Here is a 24,263-nt window from a genome sequence, read left to right as displayed (position 1 = left end):
GCGCGCCACTCGGTGGCGCGCTACGAGCTTGTAGATCTGCTATTTTTTTTAAATCGTGAGAATATTTATTTCAGAAAACTGGAGGATTTAGAAGGATTTTTTAAAATGTTGAGGTCAGGCCTAAATGGGTCAAATGATAAGGGACAATATCGGTGGCACCCAACTGTACATGATTGGTGGTGAAGTATGGCCTACCGAGGTACGCGGCCCAGTGGATTGGCTGTCTCTATAACGATGTACATGATTGGTGGTGAAGTATGGCCTACCGAGGTACGCGGCCCAGTGGATTGGCTGTCTCTATAACGATGTACATGATTGGTGGTGAAGTATGGCCTACCGAGGTACGCGGCCCAGTGGATTGGCTGTCTCTATAACGATGTACATGATTGGTGGTGAAGTATGGCCTACCGAGGTACGCGGCCCAGTGGATTGGCTGTCTCTATAACGATGTACATGATTGGTGGTGAAGTATGGCCTACCGAGGTACGCGGCCCAGTGGATTGGCTGTCTCTATAACGATGTACATGATTGGTTGTGAAGTATGGCCTACCGAGGTACGCGGCCCAGTGGATTGGCTGTCTCTATAACGATGTACATGATTGGTGGTGAAGTATGGCCTACCGAGGTACGCGGCCCAGTGGATTGGCTGTCTCTATAACGATGTACATGATTGGTGGTGAAGTATGGCCTACCGAGGTACGCGGCCCAGTGGATTGGCTGTCTCTATAACGATGTACATGATTGGTGGTGAAGTGTGGCCTACCGAGGTACGCGGCCCAGTGGATTGGCTGTCTCTATAACGATGTACATGATTGGTGGTGAAGTGTGGCCTACCGAGGTACGCGGCCCAGTGGATTGGCTGTCTCTATAACGATGTACATGATTGGTGGTGAAGTATGGCCTACCGAGGTACGCGGCCCAGTGGATTGGCTGTCTCTATAACGATGTACATGATTGGTGGTGAAGTATGGCCTACCGAGGTACGCGGCCCAGTGGATTGGCTGTCTCTATAACGATGTACATGATTGGTGGTGAAGTATGGCCTACCGAGGTACGCGGCCCAGTGGATTGGCTGTCTCTATAACGATGTACATGATTGGTGGTGAAGTATGGCCTACCGAGGTACGCGGCCCAGTGGATTGGCTGTCTCTATAACGATGTACATGATTGGTGGTGAAGTGTGGCCTACCGAGGTACGCGGCCCAGTGGATTGGCTGTCTCTATAACGATGTACATGATTGGTGGTGAAGTATGGCCTACCGAGGTACGCGGCCCAGTGGATTGGCTGTCTCTATAACGATGTACATGATTGGTGGTGAAGTATGGCCTACCGAGGTACGCGGCCCAGTGGATTGGCTGTCTCTATAACGATGTACATGATTGGTGGTGAAGTATGGCCTACCGAGGTACGCGGCCCAGTGGATTGGCTGTCTCTATAACGATGTACATGATTGGTGGTGAAGTATGGCCTACCGAGGTACGCGGCCCAGTGGATTGGCTGTCTCTCCTTCTTATCGCAGGCGTTCAGGTTGGCCCCTTTGTTCAGAAGCAACTTCACCATCTGTAGACGAACAGCAGGGTAAAAAATAATGACATAAATGCATGTGACCTGGGCACTGGCTTTAACATTAAACACATGCAGGCCTGACGTGGAAATTTAAAAAAAAAAAAGTTTTCTAAATCATGACAATTTTCGGAAAGATTTGAGGCACATTTTAACGATTTTTCAAAAATAGCAGATCTACAAGTTCGTAGATCTGCTATTTTTCAATAGCTAAATTATAACATAATGTTTAAAACACCAAAATGGGTTCCCGTACAGAATGGGTTAAGCACATGGGGGGGTCCGCAGGGTTTGCCTGATGGAACCGGTTGGAATAACGTGTTCCTTCCACGCGCTACGTCCGGGATAAAACTCCCTCTGTCAGGTGAAAAGAAGCAGCTTGGACTCCTCATTAGGGCATTCACTTTTAGTCATTTTCACTAGTTGCCTAGTTTACTAGTCGACTAGTTGTTTAACTACCTATTATGGAAATAAATATTTGTACATTTAAAAACTGTGTACATTGGTGACAATAACTATAATCTACCTGATCTTGAGGCCTACAAAAAATAATTCTTATCAACTAGTCAACTAGCACCAACAAGGTCGACTAGTGGATTTACTAGTCGACTAGTTGAATAGTCGACTAGTTGAATAGTCGACTAGTTGCTTAAAGGACCACTTCACCACTTTTCAACTTCTCTTCCTATAATTGGTCCTAACTAATGTTCATGATAAAATACCACCATTTTTTTCTACTCATTCTTTGTCTCATAGGAAGGCTGTGGGCAGTTCAGAAACCCGTCCACCAGTGACATCATCGATGGTGAATCCAAGCTAATAGAAACGGCAGGCTTTTTTTTCCTGAAAAGTTGCAATGCAAAAGTTGAAGCCATCGTTCTCACGATAATACAAATCTAAATATATTTTAAAACAAATCTTGTTTAAAAAAAAATCTGCCTAATGATGATGTCACTGGTGGACGGGTGTCCGAACTGCCCAAAGCCCTCCTATGAGACACAGACTGAGTAGGAAAAAATGATGGTGTTTTATCATGAACATTAGTGAGGACCAATTATATGAAGAGATGTTGAAAAGTGGTGAAGTGGTCCTTTAAAGCCCTACTCCTCATGCATTGAAGGAAGCATGAGGTCAGTCCGCTGCCCCCCCCCAGGTTGGCAGAGGAAGTGTAGCGCCCAGGATTACATTAGATCAGGGGTGCCCAAAAGGTAGATCACGATCTAGTGCAAGTAGACCACATGACATGCTCCTAAAATATAATACAAAACTTTTTTTGGCATCTGCCAATTAAGATGACTTTGATTGATACATGAAATAAAAAGGACCTGTCAGCTCAAACCCACAAAGCAATACATTGTTTTCAAGAGTGTTGCAGACAAACATTACAAAGTTAAAAAACCTACAGTTGGGTGCCACCGATATTGTCCCTTATCATTTTTGACCCATTTAGGCCTGACCTCAACATTTTTAAAAATCCTTCTAAATCCTCCAGTTTTCTGAAATAAATATTTTCACGATTTTTCAAAAATAGCAGACCTACAAGCTCGTAGCGCGCCACTCAGTGGCGCGCTATGAGCTTGTAGATCTGCTATTTTTCAATAGCTAAATTATAACATAATGTTTAAAACACCAGATCACGCAAACCTCAGCAAAAAGAAAAGGACAATATCGATGGCCTCCAACTGTATGCCAATTCCATTTTGCCCTTCTATTTCCCATTTTAAGTGTCATCTTATATCTAACGCCTCAGGTAACCGTTTAAAACTATTAAACAGCAATGGGATAATATGTTTGTGGGTGGGTAGATCTTGTTGAGCTGGTCAGTTTAAAAGTAGTTCTCGAGTCAAAAAAGTGTGGGCACCCCTGCATTAGATCATTGCCACTGGGTGAAAGAAATGGGCTGCAAAATCGTGGGATAAAAAGAAATGTAGGCTTTTGGGGAAGGTTTTTTGAAAATGTTTTGAATAGGAAACAAAAATAAATAAAAAAGGACCCATGAAAATGTGTATGTCGGCGACCCACAAATGGGTCCCGGCCCAGTGTTTTGGTACCTCGGCATGGCCGCTGAGCGCGGCGTGATGCAGGGCCGTCCGACCCGACCTATCAGCGGCGTTGACGCTGCTCAGGTGGGGTATGAGGGCCTCGGCGCAGGACGTGGCCCAGTTGGAAGCTGCCGCGTGTAATGGAGTGTTCCAGAATTTGTCCCTCGTGTTCACCTCCGCTCCCTGCCTCACCAGCAGCCCCACAGCCTTCTGAAAGACACAGAAATATATATATATATGACCGCTGCTCCCTGCCTCACCAGCAGCCCCACAGCCTTCTGAAAGACATAGAAATATATATATATATATGACCGCCGCTCCCTGCCTCACCAGCAGCCCCACAGCCTTCTGTAAGAGGTAAAGACATAGAAATATATATATATATATATATATATATGACCGCTGCTCCCTGCCTCACCAGCAGCCCCACAGCCTTCTGTAAGAGGTAAAGACATAGAAATATATATATATATATATGACCGCCGCTCCCTGCCTCACTAGCAGCCCCACAGCCTTCTATATATATATATATATATATATATGACAACCTTATGCTTTCAACACACGTCTAGTCCTACTGCTACTACTGCAGTCAGTACCTGTTGTCGAACCTTCGCGTCACCTGACTTTCCACCTCGAAGGAAAGCCTGGTCTGTGTGACTAGACTGCATGTGTGTTCCGGTCCTGGTCTGTGTTACTAGACTGCCTGTGTGTTCCGGTCCTGGTCTGTGTTACTAGACTGCCTGTGTGTTCCGGTCCTGGTCTGTGTTACTAGACTGCCTGTGTGTTCCGGTCCTGGTCTGTGTTACTACACTAGCCTGTGTGTTCCGGTCCTGGTCTGTGTTACTAGACTGCCTGTGTGTTCCGGTCCTGGTCTGTGTTACTAGACTAGCCTGTGTGTTCCGGTCCTGGTCTGTGTTACTAGACTGCCTGTGTGTTCCGGTCCTGGTCTGTGTTACTACACTAGCCTGTGTGTTCCGGTCCTGGTCTGTGTTACTAGACTAGCCTGTGTGTTCCGGTCCTGGTCTGTGTTACTAGACTGCCTGTGTGTTCCGGTCCTGGTCTGTGTTACTACACTAGCCTGTGTGTTCCGGTCCTGGTCTGTGTTACTAGACTGCCTGTGTGTTCCGGTCCTGGTCTGTGTTACTAGACTGCCTGTGTGTTCCGGTCCTGGTCTGTGTTACTAGACTGCCTGTGTGTTCCGGTCCTGGTCTGTGTTACTACACTAGCCTGTGTGTTCCGGTCCTGGTCTGTGTTACTAGACTGCCTGTGTGTTCCGGTCCTGGTCTGTGTTACTAGACTGCCTGTGTGTTCCGGTCCTGGTCTGTGTTACTAGACTAGCCTGTGTGTTCCGGTCCTGGTCTGTGTTACTAGACTGCCTGTGTGTTCCGGTCCTGGTCTGTGTTACTAGACTAGCCTGTGTGTTCCGGTCCTGGTCTGTGTTACTAGACTGCCTGTGTGTTCCGGTCCTGGTCTGTGTTACTAGACTGCCTGTGTGTTCCGGTCCTGGTCTGTGTTACTACACTAGCCTGTGTGTTCCGGTCCTGGTCTGTGTTACTACACTAGCCTGTGTGTTCCGGTCCTCTACGCATGGTTTAGACAGGATGATGTAAAAAAAATTAAAAAAAAATCAGCATCGCTTTGTTTTGGTCCCCCTGCTTGTTTTTAGTTTAGTTTTGGAATAAAATACGGATATACCAAACAAACTATTCCAAGAAATACTTGAAGAAACGTGTCGGATTCATACGCCATGCATGCACATCAAGGCTTTTATTGGGTAATGGGTAGGCCCTAAAATTATGATGCAGGGAATTACTTTGGGTACATTAACCCATTTTGGGCGGGAACCCCTTTTGGTGTTTTAAACATTGTTATAATTTAGCTATTGAAAAATAGCAGATCTACAAGCTATGAACTTGTAGGTCTGCTATTTTTGAGGTCAGGCCTAAATGGGTTAATTCTGGTTCCGGGTTTGGGGGTTTCTGGCCTGATGACTACAAACCAGACAAACATTACAGTCAGTTATCATCCGCTCCCAAACCCCATCATAAACCTGAAATGGAATGCCTCCTCCTGCAGGCTACCTGTTAGAGTATTTGAAGGCCAGTCTTTCTATAGCCTGCCCCCCGCCAGTTTCTGGACTAAGTGGAGAAGATTCAAATTTTCCAGCTAAAACAGCCAGTGGATTGTATAGAGCACCGAAGTCTCGGTAGAGGGCGCAAATCCACGGGTTCGTGGCAGCGGTGGCCGAACGGATAGCGGCGCGGTCTTGATACCGGAAGGTTCCCAGTTCGAATCAGCCGTCCGACACGTTAAAATTACCACCGCTGAAGTGCCCTTGAACAAGGCATTGAACCACTACGATGAAATGTGTTCTATGAGCAGGGCCTGGCTGGAAACAAGTTCTTGAGCTTAGCCCAGATACCCTGGGTAAATATAGATTTAATTTCATTTCATTTCGTGTACTTTTGATTTGCATTGTAATCCCCATAGGGGGATTTTAGATCGCCTGTACTGTGTTTGAAAAATATACATGTGTACCCCGGCCGTTTCACTCATATGGATATGAAGAATCAACTGACTATTGTTACCGCTACTGAGTTACATTTTCGCTAGAAACAGATACAGTTGGAGGCCATCGATATTGTCCTTTTCTTTTTGCTGAGGTTTGCGTGATCTGCGCAAAAGGACAGTTAACCCATTTTGGGCGGGAACCCCTTTTGGTGTTTTAAACATTGTTATAATTTAGCTATTGAAAAATAGCAGATCTACAAGCTCATAGCGCGCCACCGAGTGGCGCGCTACGAGCTTGTAGGTCTGCTATTTTTGAAAAATCGTGAAAATATTTATTTCAGAAAACTGGAGGATTTAGAAGGATTTTTTTAAATGTTGAGGTCAGGCCTAAATGGGTCAAATGATAAGGGACAATATCGGTGGCACCCAACTGTATGAGTGAGTGACTGTCGTAAAACGATACAGAGACACCTCCCTGACAATAACGCAGAGAGAGACAGCTTGTTTATTTTTGGACCACAATGCTTATTTGAGACGATTTTAAGATGGACCCCATGTTGTTCTCCACAGAGAAATGACTCCCGTGAACCGGGCAGAACCAGGGGATGAGCGAGTGACGTCAGGACTTTAGAACCGGGCAGAACCAGGGGATGAGCGAGTGACGTCAGGACTTTAGAACCGGGCAGAACCAGGGGATGAGCGAGTGACGTCAGGACTTTAGAACCGGGCAGAACCAGGGGCTGAGCGAGTGACGTCAGGACTTTAGAACCGGGCAGAACCAGGGGATGAGCGAGTGACGTCAGGACTTTAGAACCGGGCAGAACCAGGGGATGAGCGAGTGACGTCAGGACTTTAGAACCGGGGCAGAACCAGGGGATGAGCGAGTGACGTCAGGACTTCGGCGCTCGATTGGTTCACGGATCTGTGCGCTGTGTTTTAGGAAATGTTCAAAAATAGCACCTTGTATCTGCTATTTTTGAGTGGTGTAAACCACTCCTACAACTGGCTTTTGTGTGCATAAAAAAATGACCATGGTTGCTATGTTCAAAATAATTTCTGACGTAATTAAATCACACCCGGGTGAACTGGATGACCGTAGCAACCGTGGTCATTTTCTCTGCACAAAAACAGCCAGTTGTGAAATCACATCCAGGTGTGATTTCATTACGTCAGATCAGAGCTGATCAGGCTACATAATACCTTACCTTATTTCATTACGTTAGACATTACGTCAGACCACAGCTGATCATGCTATATAAAACCTTACACCACTCAGTTCACACGGGTGTGATTTTTTGATTAGCATTAGCATCTAAAATGGCACAGATTTCAATGGGTTAGTTAATTATTAATTACCTCGTTTCGGGAGGCAGCTGCTCGATGCAGGGGAGTCAGCTGGCATTGGTCCTTAGCATTGACACTTGCACCTGAGAGAGAGAGAGAGAGAGAGAGAGAGAGAGAGAGAGAGAGAGAGAGAGAGAGAGAGAGAGAGAGAGACAGCAACAATGAGGCCATTATCTTCACCATTACAAAACTGCGTAACTAAGCAGGGTTGGCGAAAGGGCCTTTCTGTGTGGAGTTTGCATGTTCTCCCCGTGTCCCCTAGGGTAGGTACCCTCACATGTTCTCCCCGTCGTGTCCCCTAGGGTAGGTACCCTCACATGTTCTCCCCGTGTCCCCTAGGGTAGGTACCCTCACAAAAAACATGCAGTAATCCTGGTCTCTAAACTGCCTCCCCCTGGCCAGCCTGATGGAGGGGAAAGGAACTGGTTGGAATAACGTGTTCCTTCCACGCGCTACGTCCAACCAGGGAAACTCCCCCCTGTCAGGTGAAAACTAAAGGAGCAACTTGGACACTCATGCATGAAGGAAGCATGAGTTCAAGTCCGTTGCTCTCCCCATGTCCCCCATATATGGGGACTAGGCTGGCGGAGGGTGTGTAGAGCCCAGGATCACATTAGATAATTGACACAGGGGTGAAAAATGGGTTACAAAATCGCGGGATAAATATTATATTAAAATAACTGCGTAACTAGCTACTGTAGAAAATTAAATAATTGATATGCCAATGAAATAATAATGATGTAATGACATGATTGGATCACACCCACCATCTGGCTGTATTTAAGGGACTAATTAGCCAAGATGGTAGACCCTGACCTTTTGGTCAAAACGCATAGGGCCTGTTATTTATTTGCCTTGCTCATCAATAAATTATATGAATCTTTTTTTCACCAAAGACGGAGTGCCCTGGATTCTGCAATTTACGCCTTTGGGAATTGAGCAGTACAACTTGGAAGGAAAGATACCTTTTTTGTCTATATATGGTTCTACCTGCATCACCAAAGAGCAGTAGGCATGTAACGATTCACTCAACTCACGATACGATTCCTATCACGATATGAGGTTCACGATACGATTTTTCACAATATTAAAAAAAAAAAATTAGCATGGTTGCTATGTTCACCCGGGTGTGATTTCATTACGTCATTACAACAGGGTGAACATAGCAACCATGCTCATTTTTTCTGCACAAAAAAGCCAGTTGTAGGAGTGGTTTACACCACTCAAAAAAACCGTTTATTTTTTATTTTATATAATTTATCTTCCCCCCTGAGATTTTTTATTTAACTACATTGCAAAAGAATTAAAGAAGTAGCATTACATTTGACAGTGCAGAAACATAATTGCCTTCCTTGATGAGCATCAACGACCATCATCACCTGGGCACAGTCACACACAGCTCCCCTCTACAGTGCTCTACTACACAGCTGATCAGGCTATATAAGACCTTACACCACTCAGTTCACACGGGTGTGATTTTTTTATTTAAATGAATCGATTCATATCGTCGGGATTAATATATATATATATATATATCGATATACAATATATCGTTACATGCCTAGTAGAAATAGGTTTAGCTAAATGCAACAAAAGGGGAGTTTCCAATAGGTTTTATTTACCAGAAGTGATGAGGAGGTCCATGATCTGGACATTACCCAGACAAGCAGCAGCGTGCAGGGGGGTCCGGCATTCTGGGTCCTGCATGTGAGGACAGATTCATTAGAACAGGGGTTCTCAACCCGTGGGTCGCGACCCCTCGGGGGGTCGCCAAATTATTTTGGGGGGTCCCCAAAGTATTATTTTTTTAAAGTTTTTTTTTTTTTTTTTCACGATTTTTCAAAAATAGCAGACCTACAAGCTCGTAGCGCGCCACTCGGTGGCGCACTATGAGCTTGTAGATCTGCTATTTTTCAATAGCTAAATTATAACATAATGCTTAAAACACCAAAAGGGGTTCCCGCCCAAAATGGGTTAAGGTTATTGTAGCAGTCAATTTATATTGGGGGTCGGGAGGGGGCGGGGCGGGGGTCCCGAGACATTGCCAAAGCATTTCCGGGGGTCCCCGGCCAAAAACGTTGAGAACCCCTGTGTTAGAACACCGGGGGAACATTATTATTAATATAAGAAATATTGAGGGGAGACTACCATAACAAACTGACTATGATGAACTTGTAGATTGATGAACTGATAAACTCACTAAGAAAATAATAAAATAGGATCCTCTTGGCAGAGGGTGTCGAGCTCCTCACTGAAGTCTATCGAAGTCTTTCTCTTTATTCTTAATCTCCTTTTTGCTGGTGTGTATATGTATATATGTACTCGTTATTTGTTGTTGTTGCAGTAATTATTGTTGTTATTATCCAATACCTATCATGTGAGGAAACAGAGTATGACTATGAAGTGTACAAAGACGTGACAGAGAAAGAGGACAATGATGTATTTGTATTTATGCTGGGGGGGGGGGGGGGGGGGAAGGTGTGGGGAAATGTTTTGTTCTTTAAAATGTTAAAAACCAAATAAAAATATATAAAAATAAAAAATAAAAAAAGAACACAGAGGCCACATTTAGCCCTGGTTCTTCTAGTCTAGTGGTACCAAATCAAAGATTCAAAACGGAGGAATACAGTCATTACAACATGGTTATACCCCTGGAAGCCCCATGGAACCCCTTTTGGTGTTAGCATTATGTTATGCTTTAGCTATTGAAAAATAGCAGACCTACAAGCTCGTAGCGCGCCACTCGGTGGCGCGCTACGAGCTTGTAGGTCTGCTATTTTTGAAAAAATCGAAGAACGACTGACATAGCAAAACATAGCTTTTTCAGAAAACTTGTCAGGATGACATTTTTAGAATCTGATCTCAGGTCAAAATGGGTTAAAACGACTTTTTTAGCAAAAGGCCGATGCGCACCTCAGAAGAAATACATTGCATTGTATGTAGTCACAGCACATCATAGTACATATGTATAGCATAGTATAGTATATATGTAATATGTATATTTAATATGTATAGTGTCATTATATAGATATGTTCTAGTTACGTTCTTAGCTTACGCATGTTTCTTGATAAATGCATTTTATATATGTGATGTATTCCCATACTTTTGTTCTTGCCTAATGTAAGTCGCTCTGGATTAAGAGCGTCTGCTAAATGCCTAAATTGTAAATTGTAAATTGTAAGTCTAGTGACAGGTGCGTAGGGCAATAGAGCATATATCAAAAAGGGTATCTTTGAAAAACAAAGAAAAGGTCCCGCACGGCGCACAGTCATACAGTTGGGTGCCACCGATATTGTCCCTTATCATTTGACCCATTTAGGCCTGACCTCAACATTTTAAAAAATCCTTCTAAATCCTCTGTTTTCTGAAATAAATATTTTCACGATTTTTCAAAAATAGCAGACCTACAAGCTCGTAGCGCGCCACTCGGTGGCGCGCTATGAGCTTGTAGATCTGCTATTTTTCAATAGCTAAATTATAACATAATGTTTAAAACACCAAAAGGGGTTCCCGCCCAAAATGGGTTAACTGTCCTTTTGCGCAGATCACGCAAACCTCAGCAAAAAGAAAAGGACAATATCGATACAGTACCAACTGTACACTTGCCAGAATGTTGCTCTTTGAAAAATGTTGCTCTTTGAAAAAGAGCAACATTTTGGCAAGTGTATGACTGTGCGCCGTGCGGGACCTTTTCTTTGTTTTTCAAAGATACCCTTTTTAATGACGTCGAAATAAAAAAAACGTTCGCTCTGAAAGAATATATATTGAAAGATTTGTGCCGCATTTTTACGATTTTTCAAAAATAGCAGACCTACAAGCTCATAGCGCGCCACTCGGTGGCGCGCTATGAGCTTGTAGATCTGCTATTTTTCAATAGCTAAAGTATAACATAATGCTTATAGTTAAAACACCAAAAGGGGTTCCCGCCCAGACTGGGTTAAAACTACAAAATAAGAATAATTAGTTTTGCGATTTTTTTTTTAGCACTATTTCTCCCCACACCCCCACTATTTTCTTTGGGGTTAGTAACTGGCCATGTTGGGACATTTACGTGGGAGCATTGGAGCAATGAGCTTTTCACAATCACGCATGCAATACAGAAGGATTTAATAATGAAATGAAATGCTACGGGAACTCTTGCCAGACATAATGAATTATTAACCTATTTTGATTACAACGATGTTTTTAGTCATAATGCAAAATCTCAGGGATAGTACTAATTGTCATGGCAATGTGGTGACACTTAGAGAAAAAGCATAGAACAGGCTAAAATAGAACACGCAAATTGATTGCAATGAGTGACAACATGTGTGTTACACGAGTGGTTCCCAAACTGTTTCATGTCAAGGACCCCCAAATTGACATGTATTAGCCTGCGGACCCCCATTTGAAAAGATATGCCAGGGACCCCCATAAGAGAAGATTTTTATGGCTCTAGCAGTGATTTTCAACCCCTGGACCCCACTTTGGGAACCACTATGTTACATACAGCTTGAAAGGTGATAAAATAGTATTTTTCAGTTTGTACAGAACATCATTACCAGTGTATTGACATCTTCATTGTGCTGCAGCAGAAACTTGACATCCTCAGCATTTCGGCTGAATATTGCCTGGACCAATGGAGACTGAAAGAGAGGTATGTCATTAATATGCATAAGAGAGACACACACACACACATAAGTATGGACAGCGTTTAACGATAACATAGCCTCAGTGTTGTTTTTGGCAGCAAATTTAGATTTTAGTCATAGTCTCTTGAATAGTTTTAATTTAGTTTTAGCACAGTTGCTGACTTAAGCAGCTGCCGGGTCAATCAATAGGTCCTACTCAGACAGGGGTCAAAGGTCCTACTCATACGGACAGACAGACAGACAGAGACACATTGCTGTGCATTGGAGACGGTGTGCCACCGCTCAAAAAAATCCACCGTAGACATGTTATGAGCTACTTTCTGTCAATAAATTCCTTTGTGTTGTAGTTTGGAAGGGTTTTCAACAACGCAACATCCAGGTGGTAGGGTGATTTCAACGAGTGCTTCCAAACTAGGAAACATAATCACCTGCGCGGAATTTCTTGACAGAAAGTAGCTCATAATGAGTCCTAACATTTCTACGGTGGATTCTTTATGAAACAAACACTTTTCGTACATCTGCAAAGTTTAGCGTCGTGTAATACAATCAGATAGGACTTTTCTGTTTGGACGTACAGTACATTACATGGGCTGTCAATGAATGGCTGGTGTTGCAAATTGCTGCTGTAAATGAATATTGCTTATGCCAGCACAAGAAAAGTCGAACCCTGCACTGCAGGTCCCCTGCTACAGTAGGTCAAGAGGGAATCCCTCCCTTGGCCAGAGAGATGTTAGTTAGTTAATCTCCTGGGCTTCAGGCCAACGCTACAGTGCTTTTATTCACCCCTCTCTGACCCGCCAACTCCACCACACCACACCCCACGCACCGGCCCAGGCCAGGACACCCGACCCGGGTTCACGGCAGCACTGTGTAACCCTAGATACAAAACCCACCGGGGTCTCCCCGAGTCATCATGGGAAACCAAACATTCACGACTATACAGGACAAGAGGGAAGTCCTACTTCAGGTCAGGGGAGATATATACGGTACAGTAGGCTTTTCTTGTGGTCTACCAGGCAGGTCTATTATAGGCCTACTCTGTGACTGGTACACCAGCAGTATATTCACACACCCACAGGCTTTTATAAGACGGTTAAAAATAGTAAATCAAAGAAGTTAACCTATAAAGGCCAATTCTAAAAACTGGTCTCTGTCGGGTGGGAATCTCATTATGTCCAAAACTGAATTCACATTCAAAAACAAATGTAGCAGATCGACTAGCTCAAAATGCGTGGCTTTGCTTCGAGCTTGTGGATCTGCTACTTTGTTGCATTGTTGCAGTTTGCAGTGTTGTTTTCGTCGACTAAAACCAAGACGAAAAATGTGCGTCGACTACCTTTTTTCACTGACGAAACACTTTGCAGATAGAAAGAGGATAACTCAAGCTTTCCCTACAGCTGAACTGTTGGTGAGTTTAACGTCGTTTAATACAAATCAGACAGGACTTTTCTGTTTGGATGAATGGGCATTCAATGTTGGGTTACCGTGTTGGAACTCTAGCCTAAGATTTAGACTCGTATTTTATCGATTCTCTGACATTAATGTCAGAATCGATAAAATACATCTATGAGAGTCTAAATCGTAGGCTATAGAGGGTATGCGCATGCAAAAAGTGAATGGCAGATCGAGTGGCAAAGTGAGTGACAAAGTGAGTTTAATGTTGATTAAATTAATTTAATGCAATAAAATATGCCTTTTCTGTTCGGATGTATGGTCTGTCAAGTCCAGAAAGTAGTTTTTTGCCTGGTATGATGATGATGTCACGCGCATACCCTCTATTGCAACTCTAGATTCAACCCATTATTAAAAAATAATCTAATTTAGGTCACACAAAAATGTCCAGTGACTCCAGTCATCCATTTATTTATTTTTAGAACAACTACATTTGGGAGTTAGTATGTGCGATCTGGGGACATGCTCTGTGCTCTCAAGAAAACTCTCTATATTTCTTCAAAACATTTACAATCACAGCAATGATTTATCATCTCTGTTGTAAGGGGAGGGCTAATGGTCTACTGTATGTTAAGATTTCATTTTACGGAAGCCAGGGTATGGGTATATATGTCTCCCTGGCACAAGATGTCCCTGACGTGAGTGCAAAGCTAAATTGAACGCTAAATACATTATTGTATTGTACCGATTACTTTTCTGTTTGACTGTACCCTGTACTGATTACTTTTCTGTTTGACTGTACCCTGTACTGATTACATTTCTGATTGACTGTACTGATTACATTTCTGTTTGACTGTACTCTGAACTGATTACATTTCTGTTTGACTGTACCCTGTACTGATTACATTTCTGATTGACTGTACTGATTACATTTCTGTTTGACTGTACTGTACTGATTACATTTCTGTTTGACTGTACCATGTACCGATTACTTTTCTGTCTGACTGTACCCTGTACCGATTACATTTCTGTCTGACTGTACCCTGTACCGATTACTTTTCTGTCTGACTGTACCCTGTACCGATTACATTTCTGTTTGACTGTACCCTGTACTGATAACTGATTACATTTCTGTTTGACTGTACCCTGTACTGATTACATTTCTGTTTGACTGTACCCTGTACTGATTACATTTCTGTTTGACTGTACCCTGTACTGATTACATTTCTGTTTGACTGTAAACAGTTTCTGTTTGACTGTACCCTGTACCGATTACATTTCTGTTTGACTGTACTGTACTGATTAAATTTCTGTTTGACTGTACCCTGTACCGATTACATTTCTGTTTGACTGTACTGTACTGATTACATTTCTGTTTGACTGTACCCTGTACCGATTACATTTATGTTTGACTGTACTGATTACATTTCTGTTTGACTTTACTGTACCGATTACATTTCTGTTTGACTGTACCCTGTACCGATTACATTTCTGTTTGACTGTACTGTACCAATTACATTTCTGTTTGACTGTACTGTACTGATTACATTTCTGTTTGACTGTACCCTGTACTGATTACATTTCTGTTTGACTGTACTGTACCGATTACATTTCTGTTTGACTGTACTGACAACTGTACCGATTACATTTCTGTTTGACTGTACTGTACTGATTACATTTCTGTTTGACTGTACCCTGTACTGATTACATTTCTGTTTGACTGTACCCTGTACTGATTACATTTCTGTTTGACTGTACCCTGTACTGATTACATTTCTGTTTGACTGTACCCTGTAGGCTACCGATTACATTTCTGTTTGACTGTACCCTGTAGGCTACTGATTACATTTCTGTTTGACTGTACGCTGTAGGCTACTGATTACATTTCTGTTTGACTGTACCCTGTAGGCTACTGATTACATTTCTGTTTGACTGTACCCCGTACCGATTACATTTCTGTTTGACTGTACTGATTACATTTCTGCCAATAAAGTATTCAATCAATCAATCGCTGTGTGTCAATAACTCAATCATAGATCTACTCATCTCTATAACATCATGTTTTTCATCAAAATGAGGAGGATTTCTATGAAAACTGACCCTGACATATATCATTATATAAAACATGTCAACAGTGAACCACACAGTTATTACACACACACACACACACACACACACACACACACACAGGTGGGATACTCAACAAACCCCACTGAAGGCTATAAGGGAACAAAGTGTGGTGTAACATGTCCAGACAGACAGACCATGTAACTGTACCAGTAACAGTTACATTACCAGGCTGCTACATTAGTAGCCAACGGTGTAGTAACAGTAGAATAACAGCTGTGTGCACGGCTCACCTGCTCTGTGATGTCTAGGATCCCCATTTCACTATCAACCAGGACGCTCTCTCATGAGGACTGACTGGAGGAACGGTTTATGTCTGACTTTTAGCTGGCAGACATTTCTTACAAACATTAGCTAGTGATTTAGCAGCTCGCTTATGCTAGCTGCCTCTATGGTCTTCACTCCACACAGCCAGCTTTACTAGATAATATCGCGAGAAAAACCAAGGAGGCGCAAAGACAAGAGGCTGACAGAAGGAAGGGAAGGGACAGAGACGTCACGGCCACCATAGATATATATAGATGACACGGCCACACTTTCCGCTGTTTCAGTTGTTGCCAGATTGTGTGAAATAAATAAGCAGCCAGGTAGTCTGTGAAGGACCACTTTAGCACTTTTCAACTTCTCTTCCTATAATTGGTTCTAACTAATGTTCATGATAAAATACCACCATTTGTTCCTACTCAGTCTGTGTCTCATAGGAAGGCTGTGGGCAGTTCAGAAACCCGTCCACCAGTGACATCATCGATGGTGAATCCAAGCTAATAGAAACGGCAGGCTTTCTGTTCCTGAAAAGTTGCAATGCAAAAGTTGAAGCCATCGTTCTCACGATAATAAAAATCTAAATATATTTTAAAACAAATCTTGTTTAAATGATGCCTAATGATGATGTCACTGGTGGACGGGTGTCCGAACTGCCCAAAGCCCTTCTATGAGACACAGACTGAGTAGGAAAAAATGGTGGTGTTTTATCATGAACATTAGTGAGGACCAATAAAGAGATGTTGAAAAGTGGTGAAGTGGTCCTTTAAGCCTGAAAGAACGTAGGCCTGCTACCGGTACCGCCATTTTCAAAAAATATAGGGGAAAAAGTGGAAAAATAAATATATTATATATAAAATATTGTTGGAGCCTGCCTCGCCCTACATGCACGCATCCGCCTCGTTGACGGCAGACTGCTGGGCGAGCGCTGGCCCTTTGGCATGGAGGGGGTCAGATCAACATGGAATGAATTCTGTACTTCCCATATAAGGAGCATGTCTTGAGTGTACATAGTTTGATGTATGAGGTCAGATCAACATATGGAATGTCAGAACAGGTCAGCTCCAATACAGTATATGGAGATCTAAGGGTGGTACCGGGGACATTCTCTTGAGTGTACAGGGTTTGATGAGGGCCCAGATAGGGGGCCGGGCCTTAATTTTCGTCCTGTTGAGAACTCTAGTTTTCGCCGGCTGCCGGGCACGGCTGCACTAATACAAACTTTGGGGCAGGCCCGTCTAGAGTTTGAATGGACAGGAAGAGGAAGAGGAATGATGGATGGGGAACTATGGTTCTGACATATATCCATATATGGAGATCTAAGGGTTTGAAGCGGGAAGCGGAGAAGAGGCAGGCAAAGAAAGGCCTGGATGGACAACATCAAGGAATGGACTGGCTGCAGCTTACCTTACAGACCCTGCTACGCACAGCTGAAGACCGAGAGCGCTGGAGATCCCTGACTGCCCAAGCATCCACCATGACACCCCTACGGCCCCCTAGGCCATGGGATGAGTAAAGGCTCATACATAGTCTGGATTTTCGGTGGTTAGGTGACCACCGAACTACAACATGACGCCACGAGCCGCGGTGAAGAGCAAACCACCGCCACCGCTCCAGCCCTTCTCTCTGTTTTTACTCACCACCGCTCAACGTTATTTAAGCTCTGGTGGTCAGCTCACCACCGAAAATCCAGACGATGAATAGGCCTTAAGAGTAAGTAAGAAGGGTTTGAGGTTTGAGGTTGCTGGCCAATATTGATGACAATCAGGGATCTCCATATATGGGCTTAACTGTGACAGCAGGTCACATTTACTATATCCCAGAGTAATCTAGTAAGTGAGTGACGACACTAGCGTTGACTCCCATTGTAACTAACAATGGAATGCGGAAGTGCTCATTCTATCTCAATGGGATAGTTCCAATGTTTGGAACTATAGCCCATAGGCACCCGCTTCGCAGCGAGATCAAAGCGTGTCGCCACTCTCTTGCTATTCCACTCGGCTATTTCCATCCCTGATGATGTCACGTGATGTTACGATGACCTGGGCACCATATATGGGCCATGGGGGCTGATGTCACGTGATGTCACGATGACCTGGGGGGCTTGCCTGGGGTGACCAACCAACCAACACACTGACAGGAAATGCTAGATTCCATAGTTCACTGCGTGGGCCGTGGCTCAGCGGTCCAGGCACCTTGGCTGGGCCGCGGCTCAGCGGTCCAGGCACCTTGGCTGGGCCACGGATCAGCGGTCCAGGCACCTTGGCTGGGCCGTGGCTCAGCGGTCCAGGCACCTTGGCTGGGCCGTGGCTCAGCGGTCCAGGCACCTTGGCTGGGCCGTGGCTCAGCGGTCCAGGCACCTTGGCTGGGCCGTGGCTCAGCGGTCCAGGCACCTTGGCTGGGCCGTGGCTCAGCGGTCCAGGCACCTTGGCTGGGCCGTGGCTCAGCGGTCCAGGCACCTTGGCTGGGCCGTGGCTCAGCGGTCCAGCCTGGGCCGTGGCTCAGCGGTCCAGGCACCTTGGCTGGTAATACAGTCTGGCAGTGTTCTGCGGCCCGCGGGTTCGACTCCCGATCCCGACGGCCTTTACTGCATGTCACCCCCCCATCTCTCTCCCCATTTCCTGTCAGCCTGCTGTCTGTCCCTCCATAAAAAATATAAAATAAAGGCGAAAGCCACAAAAAAAACGTAAAAAAAAAAAAGAAACAAGCCCAAAAACCCGCAACCCTCAACTACTACTACTGTTGTCTACTATGACTACATTTACATCTAACAAGCGACTTTTCAGGGGGGGGGGAAACACGCCAAATATCGCTTATAATAAGCGGACATGGCAACCCTGCCTGGTTTCTATTCACTTGTTTCCTGTCTACAACCCACCTTACTGTTTCCGGTCATTTTCCCCACACACATACGCACCGTTTCCGCTCCGTACACCCAGACCGGATCCTCAGCATGCTCAGTGAATTGATCCCACAGTCACCCCAGACAGTCTAGCAACAACACAACACAAGCGTATACTGTACGCATGCTTCTGTTCTTGTTGTTGCCAACTTGCCACGCTGCAAAACTGTCTATCTGTCTGTCTGCTTATTGTTGTTTCCCGATAGTTAGTCATGACAATGACAGGAGATGAAGAGTGTGTGTTTCCCGCGGAGGACGGTCTGTTCGCGGACACCTTCTCAGAAGACAGCATGTACAAGTTCATCGGTCAGGAGCTAAAGATCAGCCAGGTGTTCGGTGCCAACCTCGGCGTGGCTGCGCCGGTTTGGGACGCCGTAAGATAACTTTATTATACTATAGTCTGTCTGTCTTCTACAACTGGCATTACATTACATTACACCACTTTACTGTTCAATATTACACTCACACTCACTGATGTTCATTACTGTGTGTGTGTGTGTGTGTGTGTGTGTGTGTGTGCGCGCGCGCGTGCGTGCGGAGAGAAACCATATGGATGTGATCAGATGCAGTGTAGAATAGATAGCATTGTATGTAGGCTAGACATAGCACAGCACTCTATAGTGTATACTTTAACTCATAGGTTCATTATATAAATATTCGACTAATAGACACGCTCTTATAGCTTAATATGTATGATCCTTGATTACTATTTATATGTATTTGATTACCATGCATGTGTTGTTCTTAGCGTCTGCTAAATGCCTAAATTGTGTGTGTGTGTGTGTGTGTGTGTGTGTGTGTGTGTGTGTGTGTGTGTGTGTGTGTTGTCTGTCTGCAGGCTTTACACCTATGTCGCTATTTCGAGGAGCAGTCATTTGAATTGAGAGGAAAGCGGATCATTGAACTGGGTGCTGGAACTGGCATAGTTGGCATTTTGGCTGCACGCTTAGGTAAGAATGGATGGTGAGTACCACAGACGAAAAACAGTCGAAGTCCAAATTTCATTCTGACCCCTCCACGAAAAGGCCTTGTTGTCCTGAACCCTTATCTATCATTTATACATTATGGATCAATAGTGTGGACTTAGACTGTTTTTCGTCTGTGGCATTCTCATCTGTAGCAATCTGTTAAATTCACTTCACTTCGATCAACACTATCATAGATTATTGTTATCAAGTCTGACTTTTGCTGTCGTGATAAGTTACATCCATATACTATTGTTTTCAAGGACTCAATAACTACAGGTGCTCCGATCTGTTTTTTTGGGACCGATCCCAATCACTGATTGTTTTTCTCACAATCCGCCGATATTGATCTTGTCAGGCGATTCACCCGTTATCACTGTATTAAATATACGAAATCAACCGTTATCAGGACGTTGGAATACAGCCAATATGGCCATACTGGCATACTAGACATTGTGGTGTTTGGCTGTATTCCCCCGGACTGCACGCATGCATGTCATTTCCAACTCTATTGTCGGCGCATGGAAACTAGGGGCTACTAATATATACTATTCTCTGCCTATCTGGACGTAACTCGGACGGCGCTGAGTCAGGTCTGGTGGCCGTCGCAACGCTCGGCATGGCGACTCGCTCGGCGGTGCCTCACGTGGCTCAAGGCCACCAGACACGGCGCGCCTCCGTCATTGACATCATTGACACAAAAAGCAAACGCTCCCATAGTTTCTCTTCCGGATTTGTTGATTATCACATACTGGGGGTATTTCTAAGGTGCTGCTGATTACGAACATTTTCTTGATTATCGGGTGATAACAGTTGAATGGGGTGATCTTGTGCGTAAGGGGAAAGAATTGCATCAAAACCCACGTCAAAACTGTCCCTGTGTGTGGCGAGGAAGGGGAGAATGTTTAGGCCTGTCACAAAGATGCAAAACGATATAGGCTACTATATATCTGATTTACTTTTATACCACTTAAATGGTATAAAAGATTGGTTTCTCCAGAACGGGTAAACTGCCGATCACCGTCTAGTCATTTCGGAGTGAAAATCGTCCCGATCGGTGGCCGATCGATCGATCAGAGCACCTCTATCAATAACTTTGTATAATGTTTTCCACCTCTTAATTTTCAGAACTTTCAGAGACACCCAACTTTTCACACAGTGTTGATTTTGTCGACTTAAACTAAGACGAAAAATGTTCGACTAAAATGTTCGACACTGACAAAAACTAAATACTGACAATTTCGTCAACAAATAAAAACTAGACTAAAATGTTACGAAGGGACTAGTGGACAAGAGATCCACTATAAGTTATTTTACAATTAGTTGCATTCTGGAAATAGCAGATCTACAAGCTCGCGACACGTTGTGAGATTGTAGATCGGCTATTTTCAGCAAGTGAAAAATTACGACGGCATCAAGGCCCGCCAAAATACATTTTGTTCGACTAATTTATAAATCAACTGTAGATTTAGACGACGAAAATCTTCTGATATTTAGTCAACTAAAACTAGACTAAAACATTCCGGGTGACTAAAATGTGACTAAAACTAAGTGAAAACTATTCAAGAGACTATGACTAAAACTGAAATAGAAATGTCCTGCCAAAAACAACACTGTTTTCACATCTCTTTAGATATTGATTGAAACCTTTATTTATTCTCGAAAATATATAGATATATTTTTTAAGTATTCTCTTTCTGTCTTCCTTGCTTCAAGGAGCACACGTCACCCTCACGGACCTTCCGTTGGCCGTCGACCAACTCCAGTCCAACGTCTCCGCTAACGCGCCGCCTTCCGGCTGGCCGTCCGGCGACCCGCCCGCCGTCCTCCCTCTGTCCTGGGGTCAGGATCAGCGGCGTTTCCCGTCGGACTGGTGGGACGTGGTGCTGGGCGCCGACATCGTGTACCTCTCGGAGACGTACCCGCTCCTGCTGGAGACGCTGGCTCACCTGTGCGAGAAGAGCGGCGCCGTCGCGTACCTCTCGTCCAAGATGCGGAGGGAACACGGCACTCCCGGGTTCTACGAGGACTGCTTGCCACGTAGGTTTCTGGTGGAGCTTGTGGCCCGCGACGCCAAACAGAACATTAACATCTACAAGGCCTCCCTCAGGAGAGAGCACTGACCGTTTTAAAGGACCACTTCACCACTTTTCAACATCTCTTCATATAATTGGTCGTCACTAATGTTCATGATACAACACCACCATTTTTTCCTACTCAGTCTGTCTCTCATAGGAGGGCTTTGGGCAGTTCGGACACCCGTCCACCAGTGACATCATCATTAGGCAGATTTTTTTTGAAAGAAGATTTGTTTTAGATTTGTATTATCGTGAGAACGATGGCTTCAACTTTTGCATTGCAACTTTTCAGGAAAAGAAAGCCTGCCGTTTCTATTAGCTTGGATTCACCATCGATGATGGACGGGTTTCTGAACTGCCCACAGCCTTCCTATGAGACACAGACTGAGTAGGAAAAAATGGTGGTATTTTATCATGAACATTAGTTAGGACCAATAATAGGAAGAGAAGTTGAAAAGTGGTGAAGTGGTCCTTTAACCCATTCTGGGCGGGAACCCCTTTTGGTGTTAGCATTATGTTATGCTTTAGCTATTGAAAAATAGCAGATCTACAAGCTCATAGCGCGCCACCGAGTGGCGCGCTACGAGCTTGTAGGTCTGCTATTTTTGAAAGATCGAAGAACGACTGACATAGAAACATTTTTAGAATCTGATCTCAGGTCACAATATAAGCAGGAACTTTTGAGACTTCTATTTTATAAGCACAGATTATATTATTTGCCTCGTGCCTTATTTAGGCCAAGTGGTTCTCAAAGTGGGGCCTGGGGACCCCCAGGGGTCCTTGAGGGAGTTCCAGACGGGGGTCCCCAGCTATGAGGGATTAGTTGGGAACCAAATGGACCCTTGGATCTGTGACTCTGAGAGTGTACAAATGGAACCAAATGGACCCTTGGATCTGTGACTCTGAGAGTGTACAAATGGAACCAAATGGACTCTAAATGGGGTTCCATAGCCTAATGCAGGGGTAGGCAACCTGTGGTCCTCTCCCGTGGCTCCCAGTTGCTACGGCAAAGAATTATGAAAAGGAAGGTTTTCTTTTTCTTTTCTTTTTTTTTTTACATTTAATCATAATGTATTATTGAATTTGTAGGGGGCATAAAGTTATTCTTTCATTTTGATATTGCAAAACAATGTTGCCTATACACCAGATAAAAATAAGAATCAAATTTAATGAAGGAAAATAGAAGAATAGAAGAATGTATTCATGATAAGACATCTTTGTTTGTTTTCACCACCAATGCTGCTGGCTTACTGGTACAGTATACTTGATATGCTTTGAGAAATTAGCAAACAATAAAATGTAATATTGAAAGACCAGAAAAATCACAAATAATTAAAGTTAGCTTTATTAAAGCAAACATATTTTGCGCCTCCAGATAGAATTGTAATACGTTTTTGGGCCAAAAATGGCTCTTCTGATAATAAAGGTTGCCTACCCCTGGCCTAATGCATGTCAAACTGGGGCTTCTTAAAATTAAAATGGTTGAGAATCACTGCTAGAGCCGTAAAAAATCTTCTCTTATGGGGGTCCCTGGCATCTCTCTTCAAATGGGAGTCAATTTGGGGGTCCTTGCAGGCATGAAAACGATGTTTTAGGCTGATTTAGGCTATACGAAGGACAGCCTAAAAACAAAAGATAGTAGACCTTTCTCAGTATTCTCAGCAATCTCAGAGTCACTACACTTCCACTTGTGGGAATATGTTTTTCTTTTTTTGTAATTGTAATTGTAAATAAAATATTTTGAGCAGTGCCTTCAGAAACCTTGTATCTTAATATTTCATTTCCATTTTTTTTTAATGATTTTATGAGTTTGTAAATTAATGTCCTTCATAAGTTGCCAAAAAATAGCAGATCTACAATCTCACAACAAGGTTGTTGATCAGAGCGCAATTCTATTCTCTAGTCTAGAGTGTGTGTGTGTGTGTGTGTGTGTGTGTGTGTGTGTGTGTGTGTGTGTGTGTGATCTGTTTATACAGCCAACCAGTTGATGAAATCACATATTGAGGCTCTAACCTTGGATTTTCTTAGGGTTTATGGAAGATGCTTCTGAACATTCTATTGCTAGTTTGACCAATTCAAATTATTATATTTCATCTTAAAATAACAAATACATATTATTACTCTAGGGCATGACTTTGCCAGTCCCTAGTAGTGTGTAGACAGGGCAGGCAGGGTCATGCATGATCCAAAATGTCAATCATGGTTTTGAAACAAATAAGCTTGTTTTTCTTTTTTTAGCGGTGCAACCACTCCCTTACAGAGCTATGTGTGTGGCTGGCTGGGTGGGTGGGTGCCTGGGTGCCTGCCTGGGTCTGAGCACGAAAATAGCATGGTTGTTTTTCACCACCTGTGCGCAACCTAACACACACACACATATTAACTGTATAATATGATGATTTTGGGTGTGCCACTACAGTACAGTGACAGTACAGTAGAGGGACC

General features: G+C 43.8%; 3 protein-coding genes across 3 annotated transcripts in view; 1 reads left to right on the top strand and 2 right to left on the bottom strand.

The window, feature by feature from the left end:
• The window catches only part of ankrd52b (ankyrin repeat domain 52b), a gene marked incomplete at its 3' end in the record, with an annotated part of 68,563 nt that extends 52,581 nt beyond the window's left edge, over window positions 1-15,982 (bottom strand). The window contains exons 1-6 of the mRNA XM_079510790.1: window positions 15,849-15,982; window positions 12,007-12,090; window positions 9,087-9,165; window positions 7,477-7,547; window positions 3,616-3,816; window positions 1,474-1,561 (exon numbers count right to left, since the gene is read on the bottom strand). Of these exons, the coding sequence (XP_079366916.1) occupies window positions 1,474-1,561; window positions 3,616-3,816; window positions 7,477-7,547; window positions 9,087-9,165; window positions 12,007-12,090; window positions 15,849-15,875 (550 nt within the window). The 5' untranslated portion in view covers window positions 15,876-15,982. The remainder of the gene's footprint in view (window positions 1-1,473; window positions 1,562-3,615; window positions 3,817-7,476; window positions 7,548-9,086; window positions 9,166-12,006; window positions 12,091-15,848) is intronic.
• The window catches only part of LOC306930335 (E3 ubiquitin-protein ligase TRIM35-like), a 289,920-nt gene extending 273,519 nt beyond the window's left edge, over window positions 1-16,401 (bottom strand). Inside the window, exon 1 of the mRNA XM_079511257.1 lies at window positions 16,391-16,401. The gene's annotated coding sequence lies outside the window, so the exon portion shown is untranslated. The remainder of the gene's footprint in view (window positions 1-16,390) is intronic.
• Window positions 16,402-18,887: 2,486 nt separating this feature from the next.
• LOC306930431 (EEF1A lysine methyltransferase 3-like) lies at window positions 18,888-23,210 on the top strand. The gene is made up of 3 exons (XM_079511392.1): window positions 18,888-19,152; window positions 19,617-19,728; window positions 21,460-23,210. Exons 1-3 carry the CDS (start codon window positions 18,991-18,993, stop codon window positions 21,864-21,866), a joined length of 681 nt encoding a protein of 226 aa, XP_079367518.1. The 5' UTR covers window positions 18,888-18,990; the 3' UTR covers window positions 21,867-23,210.
• Window positions 23,211-24,263: the final 1,053 nt, after the last annotated feature.

The sequence above is a fragment of the Electrona antarctica genome (genome assembly GCF_951216825.1).
Source record: "Electrona antarctica genome assembly, chromosome: 9".
NCBI lineage: Eukaryota > Metazoa > Chordata > Actinopteri > Myctophiformes > Myctophidae > Electrona > Electrona antarctica.
Note: the sequence above shows the minus strand (reverse complement) of the source record. Positions and strands in the feature narration are given on the sequence as shown.

Excerpts from the sequence above, each read along its gene's own strand:
- LOC306930431 (XM_079511392.1), top strand. The coding sequence starts at position 18,991 with ATGACAATGACAGGAGATGAAGAGTGTGTGTTTCCCGCGGAGGACGGT. Across the intron at positions 19,153-19,616 it reads CTGCGCCGGTTTGGGACGCC|GCTTTACACCTATGTCGCTA; the intron begins GTAAGATAACTT and ends GTCTGTCTGCAG. Across the intron at positions 19,729-21,459 it reads CATTTTGGCTGCACGCTTAG|GAGCACACGTCACCCTCACG; the intron begins GTAAGAATGGAT and ends CCTTGCTTCAAG.